This window comes from Liolophura sinensis, chromosome 7 (assembly GCF_032854445.1).
Source record: "Liolophura sinensis isolate JHLJ2023 chromosome 7, CUHK_Ljap_v2, whole genome shotgun sequence".
Classification (NCBI taxonomy): Eukaryota; Metazoa; Mollusca; class Polyplacophora; order Chitonida; family Chitonidae; genus Liolophura; species Liolophura sinensis.
Window position 1 is genome coordinate 14,183,017 of NC_088301.1, and position 19,734 is coordinate 14,202,750.

At 39.5% G+C, this 19,734-nt stretch overlaps 1 protein-coding gene across 3 annotated transcripts; it reads right to left on the reverse strand.

Annotated features, from left to right (window-relative positions):
* Positions 1–995: 995 nt before the first annotated feature.
* Positions 996–19,700, reverse strand: LOC135469988 (putative Polycomb group protein ASXL2). 3 transcript variants are annotated; one of them, XM_064748667.1, is made up of 12 exons: positions 19,537–19,700; positions 14,740–14,822; positions 13,044–13,152; positions 11,523–11,658; positions 10,610–10,834; positions 9,148–9,332; positions 7,030–7,143; positions 6,338–6,447; positions 5,489–5,562; positions 5,079–5,155; positions 4,782–4,813; positions 996–4,106 (listed from the first exon to the last, which is right to left on the reverse strand). In XM_064748667.1, the coding sequence occupies exons 1-12, from the start codon at positions 19,609–19,611 to the stop codon at positions 1,835–1,837; spliced, it is 3,492 nt and encodes a 1,163-aa protein (XP_064604737.1). In that variant the 5' UTR covers positions 19,612–19,700; the 3' UTR covers positions 996–1,834. The 3 variants fall into 3 exon arrangements, with proteins under 3 accessions (XP_064604737.1, XP_064604736.1, XP_064604735.1); XM_064748666.1 differs by having other exon boundaries at positions 10,559–10,834; XM_064748665.1 differs by having other exon boundaries at positions 10,553–10,834.
* Positions 19,701–19,734: the final 34 nt, after the last annotated feature.

A 19,734-nucleotide genomic window follows, 5' to 3' on the forward strand; every position in this document is an offset into this window, starting at 1 on the left:
TGTACAACTGAACAGAAAGCCAGCATGTGCTGGGCTCACAGCGATAACATGCTAGCCACTTCATAACTGCAGTATATGTATCTAATATTCTTCTGCCTTGGTGTCTTCTACCACAGTTGGTTAATCAGGCACAAGTCAATAAAATATCTGACCATCAAAATTAACATATCTTGGAATCAATGTTGTTTTGGGATGCAGGTACCATATTTGCTGAAGGGAGTTTGTCAGATACCTGAAAGTCAGCAGTGTCACTCCTTGCACTCCCCTTTTCTTCAATAACAGACTTGGTCCCTATCATATAAGTGAAGCATTCTCCAGTATGTTTTTCATCACCAATCAAATAAACAAATAATTTACGATCAATGACTTAATAGATTGGAGAATTAACCTTTTTCAGGCATGACTCCACAAAGTGACCTTTTAGCTTTAATAACTTCTAAGTCACTTGATATACATTGCTAGGATCATGTACATGGATACCCAAACTTGATCAGAGCATCTATTTTCCTGTATTATTTCCACAACACTGAGCATACGTGTACTCCTTACCACGCATGCGTCGCTCTCTACCTTTCGCTTTACATCACTTGTGTCTTCCCGCAGAACTATTTAATCAGCATTCATTAATAAAATTGTCATTATTCAATATTTCTGTACAAAATTTACTGGTGGTGGGAGTGACATTAAGCGAAAGGTAGAGAGCGATGCTTGCGCTGTAAGGAGAATGAATGCCAAGAAGGATGTCAAACATTGATCTAATTCTACCTCATAAATCCAGTGCCTTTAATTCTTCAACAGAAATGTCAAATGGCAAAATAAATATACACGTAGCAGTGGTTTATTTCCATACAATCATCCATGTACACCTTACGTTAGAACAATCTCATTAAATGCATTAGGGTTTATGTACAATATATATGACTGTGAATGAAACTTCGGAGAGAAAAAAAAATCAGAAACACAAACCATTCTGCAAAACAAAAGAAAAAAAAAAAACTAAATAAGGAAAAAAAAATGAATACTACAAAGACTTACTCCTCAGTATAAAACTTTTGTTCACAACATCTTTGTTAAGAATAAAATGACAAATATGGTGTGTTAAAATCACTTCATGTTGTGGCTATGTACATCTTTCACAATGATTCAATGGTATTTCTTACAACAGCTTTTCTCACAGTTTAACATTGTCAACATTACTTGCATCTCTTTCTTGGTAACCTAACAAAGTTTGGTGTTCAAAATGTTAGGTTTGTATGATTTGCAAATTCTGCATCAACCAACCCTGTTCATTGATAGCATTGGTTACAGCAAACTAATCTAAACAAGTACCAGTTAAGTAAAAAACTCATTCATGAATTTGTCATTTAACATGAAATTGTCCAAAAACTTCAATTATCTTTTGTTTCCATAGGTTACCAATCTTTAAATCACTTCAAGAACATATGAAAACACAGGTTATTGTATAAAGATTCAATGATAGAGGAAGATGTATCATGGAACACAATTCTAACGCTTAGCTAAACCTTCACACGATTTCAATCCACTCTGCTTTTCATGATATTCAAATTGTTCCAAAATAAGTGAGAAAGAAGGAAAATGTAGCGCTAATGCATGCAAAGGGAGGCAACTATAATTTTATGAGTAGCTTCTGCCAAGACAAAAACTGACAACAGTTCTTCACAGTTGATAAACATTTAACACTGTTCATTCACAGAAATTTGCATAGCTAGCTACAGAGTCTAAGCATGAGATTTCTTCTGTGAAATAGCACCACCCAGTTTGCTTCTGATAATTTCTTGGTGTTCCCTGCTGGAGAGTCCGCGTTAGGCTTGTGTCACGTGGTTATCAAACATGTGACGCACAGTTTAGAAGGTCCTATACAGTCGTCATGGCAGAAGGCCCCACACTTCTTGCACATGACTAAAGCTTTCAGACTGCAGGCACATGAAGATCCTCCACTGGTGGTCTGCACAGAAGTCCTGACCGGGGCAGTGGTCAATGCATTGCCCGATGAGGTGACCAGCATAGTAGAGGGCACCCGACTTTGGGACATTAAACTGAGCACGGGAGCAGCCGTAGCTATCACAGATACCGTCTCCGATCGCTGCTTCAATAACTGGGTCACTTTAGCCTCCATTTGCTTACTGACTTTGAGATCAACCTTCTTGACACTGCTGACTGCATTGGCTTGATGGACAGAAGCTGCCAAGGGGTGAAGACTGATGCTGCCCGAAACCAAGGTCTGAATGTGACCATTGGACTCAGGGAGTACCACCTCACCCATCTTGACACCAGACCTACCTACGACGGTTGGAGGCTTGGGGAGGTCTGGCGCAGTAGCAGTGCCAGCTTTGGATAAAAAATTGATCTCTTCTGGGCTGAGATTTCTGCTGTGGTTTTCCCTACGCTCTGGAGGAGTGGGTATATGGCCACTGTTTGTCACAGTAATGGGTGTGTCAATGTCCAGACTGGCACAGCCCACTCCACCAACACTGGCTGAGCGCGACACTTCTGCTGGTTGTACTATCACACGTGGCTGGGCATCTGTCGGGGGAGGAGCACTTGACGCCCTTGTGGGAATAGCAGCCCCCAGGGAACCTGGTGGGTGCGACAGTACAATTTGCTGGGGTATCAGCACTTGAGTCCAGTTTGGGCCAGCCAGGGCCACCTTAGCGGGCTGAGCGGCAGCCGGCACAGGTGTGACAAATGTAACATTGGGATTGGTCACCGCGTTGTTCACAGTGCTACCACTTGCCACCTGTAATATCAACTGCTGCCCGGTCCCAGCCAGGGTAATTGGCACCATGGTAGTGCCCTGACCGCAGTCCTCCAGTGCTGCAGACGTCGTCGTGAAAACCGTGGCTGTCTCTGCACCACTCTTTACCACGTTTTGAACCGTGACGTTTTGTACAGGGACATCCACAGCAGGCTGAGGCGCAGCAGTGACTGAAGCAGCCTGACTCGCTTGTGAGAAGAGAAGTTTTGATGCACTCATCTGCGACTGGTTGACAGCCGGCTGCACTTTGCTGCTCGCAACAGCAGACACAACTGCATTGCTGGTGAGATTCGGGGAATTTGCAGTGACAAGCTGTGGACTGGTGCAGTGTGTGGCGGGCGAAGGGGAGCCACCCTTACCTTGAAGTATAGACACCATGGAACTGTTGTTTCTGCTCCGCTCTATCATCTTCTGACAGATCTCTCGTGACCGTTGAACGTTGATACCATCCGCATTCATCTGTGGGGAGTCGGAGCCTGAGCTTGACCCACTGCGTGTGGACTGCTTGGGGCGGCTGGCACCCATGATATTTGGCTGGTGTTTTCCGTTACTGCCTGGGACATTCTGCGGACTTCGAGCCTGCACTTTTGCCTTAGTCTGAGCCTTTATCTGTGCCAGCGTCCGTGTGCGCGTCTGGCCGTGGAGAGCTCTGGCAGCTTTAGTTTGTGCTCGAATCTGAGCCAGCGTTCTGGTTTGTCCCTGAGCTTGTGGGGAAGCAGGTTGGGTGGGGGAGGCAGTGCCCTGGGGAGGAGGGGAGGCTGAGGTGGCCAGAGCACCGGCTAATGAGGTCTGTACACTGGACTGCTGCACACTAGTGCCAGGGTAAACTGTCACACACACAGCTCGGGACGCATTGCTCGGCGGCTTGTGCACTCGCGCCGCCTGCGTCTGGGCCTTGATCTGCGCTAGGGTCTTGGCTTGCGATTGTCTACCCTGACTTCCCGAGGTCACCACACGAGAGCGCTTGGGTGGACTTAATCTTTCCTGAGTAATTCTTCCTGTGTCGGCTGTTGGCACAGACAATGGACGTTTTGTTGTAGACACACTCTCCTGAAGCATACGCTCTCTCCCTGTGGTGAGACTTCCTTGCGCGTTCGCCTTTGGTGTATTCAGAAGTGCTTGGATACTGGAGGCCTTGGGGACTGTGGCATGGTTAGCCGTGGAGGCTGCTACATTCTGGGATATAGACCTCTGCTTCAGCATAGTGGAGACAAGCTTTGGCCGCTTCACCTGAGGCTTCACCTTAAGGGGTGACACAGTAGGCTGTAGGGGTGACATGGGTCGAGCCTGGTGTATCGGGGATGTGGCCTTAGGGACATCATATGGGGTTCTGGCAAAACAGACAGACAAGAAAAATGATCGAGAGTCGTCACAACTCTAATGTCAATGAATGTGTATTAGTGACCTCTCTTATGTCGCATAATGAAGTGAGGAATATTTCTCACCTAAATAAGTTTGTTCTAAACTGTATAAAAATACATCAGTCTCCTACACTGCTTGTGTATTAACTCATATTTATTTATTTATTATTTTCCTACTGTTTACATGCTTACTACTTATTCAGGGAACAGCAAAATCTATTTGTTCTATTTGACAATCCTCCTCAAATCAATCCATTTCATTTCCAATTATATCATTATCAAATTAACCTTTTCCACATCTAAGCTGATATTTTCATGTTAATTTATCAATTCATTTATTTGTTTGGTGTTTTTATGCCGTACTGAAGAATATTTCTTTTACACAACGGCCAGCAGCAATATGATGGGAGGAAACCGATTTTCAAGTTTAGTATCAGATATTATTCCCAGAATTAAGCACACTATAAAAATACTACATTATGTTATTTCTTAATGACCACCTGATCAATACAAAAACTCACGCAACCTTTCAAATTAAAAAAAGAACTGAAATTGGTTACCAGATATTTGCAAACTAAAACACTGAAATCATTTACCCCAAAAAACAAGTATGTAAATAAAACTAATAATCATAGAACTCATACCTTTTCCCCCATGCGGGCTCAAAATGCTTTGTCTGAAAGAAAACAAAAATAGCTTGCTATGTACATGTATTAAAATGCATTACAAACATTAATTTCAGAGTCACAAATTCTGTGTACATTTGGTCTTGATCAAATATTCAATTTATATGCAAATATAGAACTTAACTTTTCATAAACGTTATTGTCTGTTTTAGTACAACATAAGTACAACATATCATTTACCAGCAAGTTTTACAACAAATGCCCAGGTCCTCTAAAGTACAAAAACTTTTGTACACTTTTAATAACCAACGTTACCTTCCAAGGGTCCAGCTTATTCTGTTCTTTCTCCTCTTCCTGGTTTAACCTCTGTTGATTTTCTGGTGTAAATTCACCTGACAACCCATAACACAAATAAGTCTTAAGTCTGGATAGAACATTCCAAAACAAGCTGAAAGCTGGTTACCTCCCCTTAAATATTACCTTTACACTATGACCCCAAAGCCATGCTTTCATACAATGTATTAAGAAATCGAAGCATGGCATTAAAGATTGAAGCACAAGTGAAAAAAACTTAACACAAAAACAGCTGAACAGTGCTTCTTGAAACATGCTGAAATGTAGCAAGAACACAGTAGCTGATGACAATCTAAACTGAAGCAATCGTAGATTATGTCATCACATGATGATGTTAAACGTGTGCTTTCTAACCAAGGTATCATTCTCACCTTCTGATAACCTCTCCCTCCATTCCTCACATGCTTTGGCAAAGAACTCGTTATTTAGAGCCGTGGAGCTCAGTCTGAGGGCAAGGAAAGATAGGAACGCTTTAATGCCAAATACAGTACAATGAAACATGACATACATTACTAGGCAAAAAAGAAACACACATCTTTTATACTTACCATCCATAAGAACTAGCAAAATAGTTTACCTTTATGTATTAAATAGATGATAGGACATTCAGTGTGGACCAGTTCCAGGTTGAACAACTGATAACCAGTATTACGACTTCATAACAAGGGAGACAACCAATCATTACTTTCATCCCAATAATCCAATGGAAAGGTTGTCTTCCCTGATACAATTTAATAAGCTAGACAGCTGTTTCCAGCATGCATGACTGCCCTTTCATTACTGCGGGACAAACAAACCCATGTGGCTATTTTAAACTATTGTAACCCTCAATAGTTCGAATTGAATTCAGCAAATTTTGTTCATTTTATACGTCTTTGTGAAATCTGAGACTTTAGTGGGGCTTGATCAAGTCAAAATCTTTCAGATAAAAAAAATTAGAGGTCGGTCACTGGGATGTTGCCAAAATCTGTACAGTTCAGTTTATCACACGCGTACTGATACACTACTCAAAGCAGCTATCTGGCTTTTCCATGAATCTTTAATCCAACTGTTTATTCTATCATAGTAACACGTCAAAACTGTTTATTCAAGCAAAAAAAGGACAACGTTATATGATAGAATTTGACAAATCACATCATACTCATATTAATTTTGCACAAATCAAATTTTATGAATTTTATGAAGTTAAGACTTGTGTTCGCGTGTTTAGGTCCACTCACCTTGAAGAGCCATCACTCCCCACCAGTCTGTCACACTCTGGCAGGAGCTGGAGTAACTTGTACTGATAATAAGCCGGTAAATCTGCAAACGTCTGCTTGTTAATTAGCTCCTGTAGAAACACAACACAACAATGGCTTGTATCACTTCAAAGTACATTAATCTAATCACGCAGACTGAAATTTTATTCATTTGAGAGCCCGGTTTTCTCCCACCATAATGCTGGCTGCCATCAGACAAGGGATTGTTCTTAAGAACAATGTAAAACACCAATTAAATAAATGAAGAACAATTTTTAATTGTTGTTTAATGTTATACTGAAGAATTTTTCTACATATTTGATGACAGTCAGTATTAAAGGTAGAGGAAAATGGAGAACCAGGGGTAAACCACTGACCTTTGGCAAGGCACTGACAAACTTTTCCACATGAAGTACAGATTATGCACACCATATTTGTGGAACACAAATGGTCTTCAACACACATTAAGCAGAGTGGAATTATCTAATACTTAACTTCAGATGTAAAAATATACAAATGTCAACAGAAAAACACCCATTAACATACTGTGATTCACTCCAATCTGCAATTTTCTGTAAGATTTTTGGTCTCAGAAACAAAATCATCAGAGCTATTACATGTCAAAATTTGGGTTAAACAAATCACCATTTTTCTTTTCCTACATGATATCTTACCCTTAAGTTTGTGTTGACCAGAATGGAGTCTGGAGTTTCCAGGTCAATACAGCCCTCTTTGGTTTGTTCAATCTGAGCTGCAGCACTCAGCTTTCTGTGAGTCCTTTTCCTTGGCTTCAAAAACAACAGCACAATATATTTACCCTAAATCACACAAAGTAAAAATTGCACTTTTCGAGGCAAATAAATGTTGTAAGGCCATAAAAAATTAATTAAATGTTTCTCAGACACTTTTTTTTAAATGGGCGGGTGGGTGGAGGTTTTTTAGTTATTTTCCTTTTTTGGTTCTACATTACCGATGCGGCTCCTTCGGAATAAAAGAAGTTCTAAAAAGTACTTTATATCCTTGTATCTGTACTGAACAACTCAAACTCCAATGAATATGCCAATCTTTGTATCCATGTGGAGGTAGAACTGAACATGATATGGGGCAGTCCGAAGGCTGATACAAAGCAGTATGAATGATACAATGTTAAGAAAATAAATGTCACAGAGTATTTCTGGAACTTATTGTCAGAACAGCCTCTGTGTCACTATCCCACTTTTTAACCTTTTTGCAGCAATTTTTTGCCTGGCAGAGGCACAAATGTTTTCTCTTTTGTGTGTATGGCATCTCAAGATCAGGCACTGTTCACAGCATGGGTACATGTCTGACTTCTTAACCAGGTCTTTGCCAGTAGCACAGAAGTAACACAAAACTATGAAGCCCTTGAAAGTGAAATATGTTATCTTGAGAGGAGAAATACATCTGACATTTTGCCTTAATGCATTAATGATAGGGGTTTTGAAATGAACCAGTTATATCCTCAGGGAAATCCAAAATCATGCCGACCGATTTTACAATGGAAAACTTGGTGTAGTTGTGATCAGAAACATTAATTTTTTATGGCTTAAAATATTATTTTTGGTGCTGAAACTAAAAATTTCCCAGCTGGATAACATACTACCTTCCAAACAAACATCAAAGTCATATTTAACAATATTCATTTGCCTCTAAAAATGTACTTTTTCAGTTGGCCTTTTATGGCAAATACAGTGAAAAGTGAGAAGGAAGGCTCGATGTACCTTTCCTAAATAGGGGATGACCTTGAGGAACAGGTAAACCCCATGGCCATGGGGCTGCATTCGGTCCACAGGGCATGAATTTCTTAACCATGACCAAGTGGATCTTTGGTTTCACATTACCCAACTGTCCCTAGATATCTGGAGTAATTGTATCCACAAGTTCTTTGAGTAAAGGAAGGTGGAATCAGTACCCTATTAGCACTTCCGTTTCTCAGGCGGGACGAATGTAATTCTGTGTATTTTAGAGTGTAAAGTCTTCTTTTTGCAGCCAGCCTACCATTTTTGGTGTACAGGTACATGCTTGGTATCAAAATGATGGAAATTGTCTAAACTTTGGGCAGGTATGAGTTTTAATGATGAAAATTTCAAATTCTAGGCAAGAGGACACAAGGAGACAGGTGGTGACAAGGCTGCAAGTGACGTCCCCTTGATGTTGCCAGGCACCCCTACCAGTTGCCGGCCTAGAAATGTCCAGATTTTTACAGTCAACCTATGTCAGGATTTTTTGGGCTTCTTTCTCACAGGATGGGCCAAGTATGCACTAAAGTTTATTGGCCACGGAATGTTTGGGACTGAGCTACAGCACTAAACATTAACATTGTCGCTTATGGAAAATTTATAGGGGTCTGCCAAGTCATAGTACAACAGGAAATAATGCGCATTTACCTCCCTTGACCATGGGATTATCTCCCCTGGTAAACCTGTGCAGCGATACGTTTTGATTCATCTATCCAAGAAAAGTTTACAAAGACAAAAGACTGCTGGTCTGTTTTCTCAGTTAAAAAAAAGAAGTTCACATTTTTATGCTCATTTTTTACGATCAATATAGCCAGACAACTTCTACACTCCTAACAGTCCAGCAATTTTTAAACAGTATTTGTATAGATGAATAAATAATCGTATAAATAGTTTTCCCACTTACATCAAATTTTTTTCCGATCAAAAAGCAAAACCAAAAATTTATTCCACTTATGTGTCAAATGTCAAAGTAACACATATGTAAAAATGTGATTTAAAAAAATACCAGTAGCAGAAAAAGAGAATCAGCAATACCTTTCCTCTTGAGAATGGTATAAACGTGAGCCTTTCCTTCAGCGTAGGCGCAGGCTGTTTACTGAGGCTAGGCTGTAGCACTGGAGCCTGATGGTTTTTTTCTTCCTTTTTCTTCTCTGGCTGACTAATACTAGACGAGGATGTACCACTCACACCAGATTGCTGACCGTCATTCTGCTCTGCCACTGTCAGCAAAAACAACATGCCAATCAATTATATGTGACATCAAGGTGTCCATGTTGCCTACTTTTATGAGCTCTTCAAAACTGGAGCACCTCTTTGATGGGTTAAATATATGCAACCCTGTGACTGACCAACAAACTGAGACTGCATGAGCCCCAAAAGTCAAAAGAAAGCCATATTTTCAGGGACAGAGTACTGTTAAAGTGAGAACTCCAGTCAAGGAAGTCTGTACTAGAATGAAATAAAAAGATGAAAAGAAGAAAAGAGGAGGAAAACCTATTTAATAAGGTACACAAGAAACTCATCTTATACCTTTCTATGATGGAAAAATATACTGGAAATTTAGTACATGAAAGTCAATCATCTATATTGTGGTAAAGAAAAGAACATCCATAAATATTAGAAAATGACTCCAGACATCACTGATACATGGCCTGCCACTTAGCCTCTGGACAATATCAAGACAGGCCATTACAAATGATTGAGGCATGTGTAAAAAGCAAAGGATTGCTGACAATATATTTAGTTTAAAACGAAAGCATCTACAAACATGTTGCAAAATGCATAAATCAAGACTTGATTCCACTTTTATCTTTTTTATGTCAGGAGTTTATTTCTCTATTTTATAATATTTACAGGCAAAGATAATTCTCAGATCAGTTAAACTGGACATGAAAGTCCATGGCCTATAGTTCCTACAGCAACAGGTTTAATTAGGCAATGTCTTAATCAAGCAAAAAAGAAATTACAAGGCTCCAAAGACAGCAAAGCAAACAAAAGCTGTCACTCTAGTGGGAGGTTGAGTGTGAACCTATATTTAGATCTGTGGTGAGTTAGCCAATGAGCATCCAGAAATATGGTAAATCACATTGTCACAGATAAAAAAAGTTACACAGCGCCCTCTAGTGGACATGTGGCAGTAAACAGACAGCAAGGTGAATATGGATAAGCACTGAAGGCTATCCAATATATTCAATATTATCTATTGTTCATATATAATTTTTACTCCAAATAAATTAAAAACCAAGCAGCACAAACATGTACATGTCATAGAAGACAAGCTTTACTCGAACACGAATCGAAGTCAGAAACCAGAGATGTGTAATGTTCACCCAGAAACAGATATAACAGCTTGGTACAAAGTACTGTTAGTACTAAAAGCGAAAATGAGATGGCCAAAGTTGTGTTAGTTAGCAGAAATAACAACAACAACAACACTGACCATTACCCTCTGACCGATGCAACGACACGACACTTATCCCTGGGAATGAATTCTTACGGCGTTTTTGTCTCTGGGACTGGCGCACTGATCGTCTGGCCTGCATTTCTGCTGGCGCTCCACTAGCTTGAGGTTGGTGATTGACCATGACTGTCGATGGCTGACCGCTGCTGAGGCTGTTTCGGCGTTCAGGACATTCACCATTCTGCTGGGCAACAGATTCCCCTACCTGACCCTCAGCTGGGGGGATTGTCTGGGCATGATCCGGCAACTTAACACACATGACTGAAAATACAGGAATCAACACAGCATAATCTATTGATTTTCATAGTAAAACTACCTTTATTTAACGAAAAGTTGGTATCCATTAACAAAGAAATTTTTCTTCTCCTTCTAGGTACGTCATAATAATACCAAAGAGCTTACACGAAGGAAACACAGGAGACCAAAACTTCAGCTCAATACATATAGTACTTAATTCATGAATTCGGTTATTCACAGTAATTATGCACATAGCGCACCCTCCTCAATTTATTATGCTCTACATGTGTGCATAACCTGAGCTCTATACATGTAGTGCTTTTTAAGATACCACCCGTAACATCTTGTTTAACATTGATTCTCATACATGAACTCGTGAATTTTGGTTTTTTATGGTAATTGATATGGACACAGTGCACCAATCAATGACCATCCCCCAAGTGGTTAGTGATATTGTGGTTCACATGTATGCATAGCCTGAGCTCAACACCTGGAGTACTTTTTAAGATGACACCCATAGCATTTTGTTTAACACTTCTTTCCATGTTATTGAATTGGGTGTGACATAAGCTATGTTTGCATTTTGTACAGGAGAGCTAAAATACATAAGTTTGTAAATTACCAAATCCAAAAGATTCCATTTCAAGAAACTTGTCACAAGTTGAAGATCATATGAACTCACACTTAAACACAGACAAATCTTCTCACTCACCTTTTTCCTTCTTGCGTTCCCTCATGGGTTTCTCGCGGCCGGTGGGATTGCCATCCAGAGCCTCTGCATCCTCCTCTGCTATGTCTGTCTGATCATCATCCATCTCAAGCAGAGAGGAGCCCTCAGGCCTGTCAGACTGAGCAAGGGAGATTACCAACACATTAGGCACTAATCTCAGCAAATCTCATATGCTGCTCACGGCGAACCAGCTGGAACCATTTCTAGCTGGAATTATGGACTTAAAACTTCCCACAGAAATGCAGACTACTGATAGGTGCATTAAGCTAAAGTTGAACCAGCTACTCATTTCTATACTATACAGATAAAGAACTTCAGAATTGAATCAAGGAAATACTATAACTGTGCAAGACCTGTCCATGGCAAAGTTACTTATTTTGCCAAATTCTGAGAGATGTAATGATCTCAGAAAAAGTTTCCACCTTTGTTAAGAACTTAGGATGATATGCTACTGGAAAAATGCATTTTTCAGCAACACAAATACTGTTGTATGACATTTATTTGCATCTTAAATGCACTTTTGGGGTGAGATTTTAGGTTGTTTATAACAGGAAAGAAAGAGTAAATCTGCATGGAAAACAGATATATAGCCGACTCTCAACACGGACACCTTTATTAAGCGACATCTTTTCAAAACCGACAACATTCAGTGGTCCATTTTCTGCTCCATTTGATAATAATGTTAATAGCCTTCATTAACCGACTCTTGTCTATTCTGAACACCGACAGTGGTTTGTAGTACAAATATTCTCAGTGAGTGTTAATCTGTCTTGTCTAATCCAACACAGCGTGTAGTACAAAGTCTGAGTTTAGCTTCAACTTGCCTGCTCACCAGGTGATTGAAGGTCAGGGAATTCACATCTGCTTATGGTCTCTGCGGAGACAGAGCCTGACAATGAGTAGCTCAGTGACTCAATAAAAATGCCTCAAACACTAACTGGCGTAACAATTTCCCCTGCTATTGCCCTGACAACATCCGACCATGGCCAGTAGACCAGCGAAGCGTCACCGAGTGGAAATGAACTTGAGTGATAAAGTTCAGCTTATCAAAGCTTACGAAACATTACGAAAGAAGGGTTATTCTAAAGTCTTAGCAAATTTATGAATGCTGAGGAATTTTTCTGCAGCAAAAGACCAGCGATTGTTGGATCAAATCCAAATCATAACCTCCATCACCGCAGAGATGATAGTCCACCAGCGCATAAAGAAGCAATCTACCCTGGATCGATTATGCGCATGCACTAAAGTAAAGTTTAGATCAACTTCTTTCCATATTCGCTATACATCACTGTACTTTACCAAGTTTGATTAAACGTATGTACTACACACATGTTGTTGTTGTTGTAGGCTACATGCCCATGTTTAATGCACCGACATTTTTATTCGGTCCCGAGTACAGTAGGTTAACAGAGAGTCTACTGTACATGGCCAATAATAATGATTTCAACAAATCAGATACAATAGGACTTCCGGCCACAGAAATGAATCTCTTCATGAACTTACCATGAGCCCATATACTCCTAGGCGACCTGCCACCTTGTAGAAAATGCTGTCCTTCCCTCGCGAGTACACGTGTAGACATGAGTTCAGGCTGGCTGAGGGTGCATTGCCACTACAACATAGAAACATGCAAGTAGATGCAAGGACAGGCGGCTGTCAAATGTCTGACCCTACCGAATCAATGCCTTTTTAACAACTCTTTACATAGTTTGATTGTCAGTGATCACTGACGAGTGGGATATAGCTTATTGGTCAACCATACTCCAGTTCAATCCCAGCCTTGGGTAGAGTATTTGTGGATTTCCCTGGCTACTGATTTTTGTTTTGGGCAATGCATAACAGTCATCCACGCTTGTGTGGCTGCTTGCACATTACGTTGAAGGCTCCTTTTCTTCCACTCATATGGCAAGCAAGTCTGTACATCAAGCGTGTGAAAGTTTGACAGCAACATACAAAAGATTGGGGGTTTACCCTCATCTATTCTACCAATAATTTACTGATTTATTTGATTGGTGTTTTATACCGTACTATTACTATCAATCTTTAACTACTCTACTTTTACTACAAACTGTTCACTGCTGATGGTTACACTTGGTATATATGAAGTTTGCTATTTACATCCACAACAGTCAATCAGTTTTCGAGCAGACAGGCGTGTCATTAGCACATCTAGATTTTTTTTCAGCAGCATGAAGATGTGGGAGTATGACAGTATTCAAAGGCCTGAGTAAATTTATCCATGAAACATGAAACTGTAAGCCTGTTATTCTCTGGACAGCTGAGCCATATGTAAATTCTATATTATTCGTGTGTAAATTTATTTAAATTCAACAATGGTTTGTACTTAGCAGCGGAAATCCTCAAATGGTTGGTTTGGTTTTGTTTGTTTTTTTTTCCTTTTCTTTTCACACTTACTTTAAACTTTCGTTTTACATTACTTACACAGCTGTACATTTTGTTGTACACAGTTCAGCAAGCTGCTACAATGATTGCTATCACACATTTCAGAGAAGATTTCATCTTCATTTCTAACTGATACTATCAATTTCTGACAAACCTATATCAACCATGCATGGACGGATAAGAATACCTGCAGTGATTATATGTAATATGAGTATACCTGAGCAATGTATAATTACAAGTCAAGTAACAACTAGTGCACATGTGCTTGCTTCTATTAAATATGCCTTTACTACGTCAAAACCTTATTTTTTGTCTTCTTTAAACTGATCACTTGATCTTGCATTTCGGCTTTATCACAAGTATTAATAAAACCTGTATTTATTTTACTACTTTGATTCTTGTTTAACACCATACTCAGGAATTTTTCACTTTTACAACGACAATCAGCTTCATGTGTGGAGTAAACCAGAGTGCTTAGAGTAAACCACCTACCTCTGGCAAGACAAGCGGTCCTCTACGAAAATTAATTAAACTCCTCCAATAACCTCACAAACTGTCACTGAAGGCTCCACACAATGCGCGAGCAGAGAAAATTACAAATTCCCGGTCAAAGACTGGATTCTAAACCTGCACCTTATTCGTCCTCGCTAACTGATGGGCTACAACACCTTTATGGACACATACATACTGAAACTCTGAGCGGCACAGTATATCCATTCATAGATACATGTATACATTTGGTCTAGGATTGTGTTTAGATGAATCACACTTGACCAGAAACTCTAACCTTCCTTACCTGATTTCTTTGAGGTTGTCTGCTTGTATCACCTTCAGTATTTCCTTGTGACTCATAGGAGTCTGGGGGTAACGCTCCAAAACCTGCAAAATTATAGTTTTCATACATGATATCCTAAACATAGACATTTACAGAACATGTTTATTCAAGAAGAAAGGTAAGTGATGTATAGAGAAGTATGACGACATCTGTGCTCCAAGATTCACAAAATTCAACGGTGACTGTGCCTTACCTCTTTATGAGAGAAGTCCATTCTAAACTGAAAAAAAAGTAAATTCTTCCCCCCATCTGATAAATGCATATTAAACCACCTGGCTAAAACACATTTCACTTGAAAGCTGGATTCTCATGCTTTCTAAAAAGTACTTTATCATTTTAATGAGATTTCACCAAATCCCATGTAGAACAAAATGTCACTGCACAAACAGCTGTTGTGAATCGAGGCTGACATCGAGAATTTTATCCAATCAAGCACGTTTCTATCAGACTGTGCTGCCTAATCTCTGAAGTGGCCTTCACCCATTCACGCCATTCAGTGACAGATGGTAACACAGAACTACTGCATAAGACATCGTTTTGCGATTGCTTACAACAATTTAGCTATGTAGAGCTGAGAGACCATTTCACATTCTGTTGTGGGACAGGTCTGTACCATTTATGGACCACCAGACATAAAATTAGTTTATTTACAAGCCGTGTAATATTGAACGACGGTGTCCGACAGAAGCATGCCGCCTCGGCTCAAAATGCATTCATCTCCCCAGTAGACCCTAGGCCTACTTATACACGCTGTTCAAATTATACAAATACATTTTTTGTCCTTCATTTTACTATTTGTAAATAACAAATATCAGAGTCAGTCAAATTCATCAGGGATGCCGAAGGTTGATGGGAATGAGAAGACGGCATCTCACTGGACAATGCTTAAATTTAATTAAATCTTATGATATAAATTTTTTCTTTACTTTTATTAGAACTGAAGAAATTAAAATTTGCTCCTTTGTTTTTCTTGCATACAAGGGATGATTTTTTTTCTGATTTTGTTTATAAAATACAGTAAAATTACTGACACGCCGTGTTCAAGCAGAGGCACTTTCTCAGATGTCTGCAATAACTAGGTCAGCACTGCTCTCATCTTAGAAGCCACCACCACAAAATTTTGACTATAAATACGGAAAATACCTTCGACGTTAGAGAGCTAAAGTAACCTTTCTGTCCATAATGGAGACGCACTGAAGTTGTTAGGACGAACTTTCGCTATACTTTTACTGGTTTGAAAAAATCTAAAACAAATATTTAATGCCCGTTTAAGATACTTTGAATGACAGTCTTTCAGTGGATATAAACATAAGTCTGGTGCTGTCTTTCACTTCAAGCCTATAGTTTTTATTTCTAGAACAAATGATCTAAACTGCATACATTACATACTGATGACGTACTAAAATTCAAAGCTTTTTAGAAACATGAAATTGTATATGTAGCATGTGGCAGTTTGTGATAAACAATTTAAAAATTAATTTAGAATCAACTAAGGCAGATTACAAACTTAGTTTTAGATTATAACTGGAATGCAGGTCAAATTATGAATAGACCACAAATGAATTATCTCCCATGGCCCCAGCAGCTAAGATGTAACACTGGATTTATTTTTGACGTGGAATTAGACTTGGTGGAGCCAGATCCAATGACCATGCAGTTTGTTGGTTATGTTAACAGTAACAAATATTTTCTAGGCAAAAGAATGTAGAAAAAAACGATTCTTTATCAAAATTCTATCAATGCCAAAGTGTGGGGCATTATTACAGTTTATACTCAAAAATACGCAATTGTTGGAATCATGACATACTGTGAAGAACTTGAATTTTCGCGGTCAATAATTTACCGCGAAAAATAATTCCAGCGAAAAAAATATCCAATTTTGAAGCATATACTACAGGTAGTAGTAATAATGAAGTGAAATCTTTGTCAGGGTGACCGGAGTTGCGCTAAGAAAGCCTGATGGGCCAGCTAAATTTTTAAACAGTAGGGAAGAGAAGTTATGGTTTAAATGTATACAAACTCTGCAGCTAAGGGTTGGTGCGTATAGAACAAAGTGGGAGCTTATTCGCCTTTAGTTTGATCAATCTTTGCCATGCCGCTAAAGTGAAAGAAAAGTAGATACCAGTACGTGCTGGCTTCTAATGAATGTCGCTCCGATACACACTATCTCATTGGCTGTGTCTCTCCTGTGGTCCAATGAGTGAGCTTCTAACAGTTAAGTGTGTAAAACAATACAACGGCTGTTTGACAGCTACGGCAATGTTTGCGGTTTCTAACTTGCTACAGAGGACGATTAAAAGTGAACACAATGCAAAAGTTATGCTGTTACTTGATAAAGAATGAGTCACTGGCGCTGATAATGGTCAATTCATATGTTTTGCTTTGAACTGCTCAAAAGGTGGCAGGTCACTTTGCCAGGTGTTTAAAAGTGCTCATCAATGATTCAAAAAGAAGTGACACCTGTTTGAGAACTGCTCACTGTGGGGGCTAAAGTAATCTTCTTATGTAGTGATAATCCATCCCCCATTGTTTTAATCTCTGATCCAGATCATGAGGATTAGCAACACCGCAGGAAACATAGGAGGATTAAAGGCACCCATGATGATACCTGTTTGACGGGCTTGAATAATTTCGACCATATTATACCTTGGAAAATTTTAAGATTTTAAGATTTGTTTTACAGTATTCTCTTAAATGTATACGCGAAAATTAATTCCCGCAAACTTTTTTTAGGAGAAAATCCACAAAAAAAAAAATTCCAGCGAATAATAAGTACTTTACAGTAAAAGCCAAGTTGATGACAATATACGGCTCACAAAGTAGCTTACATGTTGATTGGGTTTATAATCTAGTCACCATATTTGTACCAGTACATCGGGAAGTGTATCAAAGAATGGGAGACTGGTAAAAGCAAATCAGCATATCAGTCGTAGTGCGAGTTCGCATAGGTTTGGGCAGGTTTATTTGCATGGGGACATATCATAAACTACTTCTAAGAATAAAAAAAAAAAAAATTCCCACTGATTTATTGACACAAAATTCAATATAACCAGAAATGGAACTTGTTAAAATATGACAGACATGTTGACAATAACTTGTCAAAGCATTTTGAGAGTCTCACAAACTAATGGGGCAATAGTGATTAGCTTGAATATACATCTCCCACAATGGTACCTGTATGCTCAATGGCGCCATTAGCAACTACCGGGCACTATAAAATCAATTCTTTAAAACATGTTAGTTTGCCTTGTCTCACACGGGCTTGCAAGACTGCTGAAATGCCTTTCCAATTTATTAAACAGCCATGACAGCTAATTCAAGACTGCAGACATCCGGGCATTTGCAGTTCTATTGGCGCTAACACACATTCTCACTTAGACACAGTGGTAAAAACATTATTAAATAACATGGAAGTTAACATATAACCCTGTTTCACGGCTTAAGTCCAGAAAGAGGTTGTGTTGATGTTCACAATTTGTATATCCTATTCATGTTGTTCTCTTGTCTTACATACTGTAATTTCTGGTTATTGTCAGCTGTACTTTTCTGGATATCATCCAATGTCGTTCACTTCCCTATACACAACCATGTTATCTTTCACCTCCTTGTCTGCTTACGAGTGAAGTGGCTGGATGTCCACGGTCTTGAATTAAGATACTAAGTTAAAACACCGATTTTTAATCCTCTTCAGAAATGGTATGGAGTGCTGAGTAAGTGCTTGGGGTTTAACGTCATACTCAACAATTTTTTAGCCATATGACGACGAGGGAATCCTTAGGGTGTATTTGATGTGCCTCCTTGTTGCAGGACAGATTTCTATCGCTCTTTTATCTAGTGCCGCTTCACTGAGACGACTTAAGGAAGGAAAGTAAGGCGCCCCGCTTGAGCCATTATGCTGATACGGGTCAACAAGTCATTGCACTATCCCCTGTCACATGGTACAGTGATGTCTTCATTGAAGAATCTGCTTTTGACAACAAATATCTCTCGGGTCACCGACAAATTCAGGCAGCCCTGGATGTAGCACCAATTTTACTTTCCCACCTCCCCCTCACTTCCTCCCTTCTCAACCTCACTCCACGAGAGAAATGCACAGAGGATCACAGTCAAAGTGTTGAACACAGTGTCTTTGAGACCCCATATTCTGACAAAACTAACATGGGGCAGATAGTGATAATAGGAAAAACAGGAAATGAGATGGCCTGATTTTGCTGCTCAAAGTAAGGTATCACACTGTATGTCATTTTGGCTCAAGGATTTATGAATTGCTACCCCTAGTTTCAGGCCCGAGTGCTGATCAGCCCCACTTGGAAAGGCTATCAACAGAGAACATCAGTCCTTGGCAAATCTATCCATAAACAAACTTCCTGATTTATCCTAAGATGACAAAATAAATACAAGCCAAGTCCCATCACATTAAGCCAAGCAACTGAGTTTAATTTCTTTGTTCATCGGCAATCAATAGTAGACATGTAGGCTCTGTATGATGTACATGCAATTCTAACTGCCAGCTATAATTAACCAAATTTCATTGTTTTAAAACAAAACCGAGGCCACCAATTAAGATTTAAATACCCTGCAGCTATGTGTTTTCATGTTATTTTTCATCACCCTGGAAATCTGGGAGTATGTGGGATGTTGCTTGGGAAGAACTGATGGTCCAAAAGGTCAAACATTTATCGGACGAACTGGTCAACTCGATCGACAGACGAAGGCAGTGCCCGCGATCAATCTGATTTATCCGTCTTGTTTACTCACTAGTTTTGCTGCTTCGGTCCATGTTCTTCCTTTTTTCTTCTTCACGTGTTTGTCTTTAGATACGTCCGTCTGCATCTTACATGCAACCGATGCATCAAGACGGAAATTACAGCTATTTCGTAGCTATATTTGGGCTAAAAATTTACAATTTTACGTTCCAACGTAAGCCTTGCTCGGCGCCATTTTGGAAATGTACTG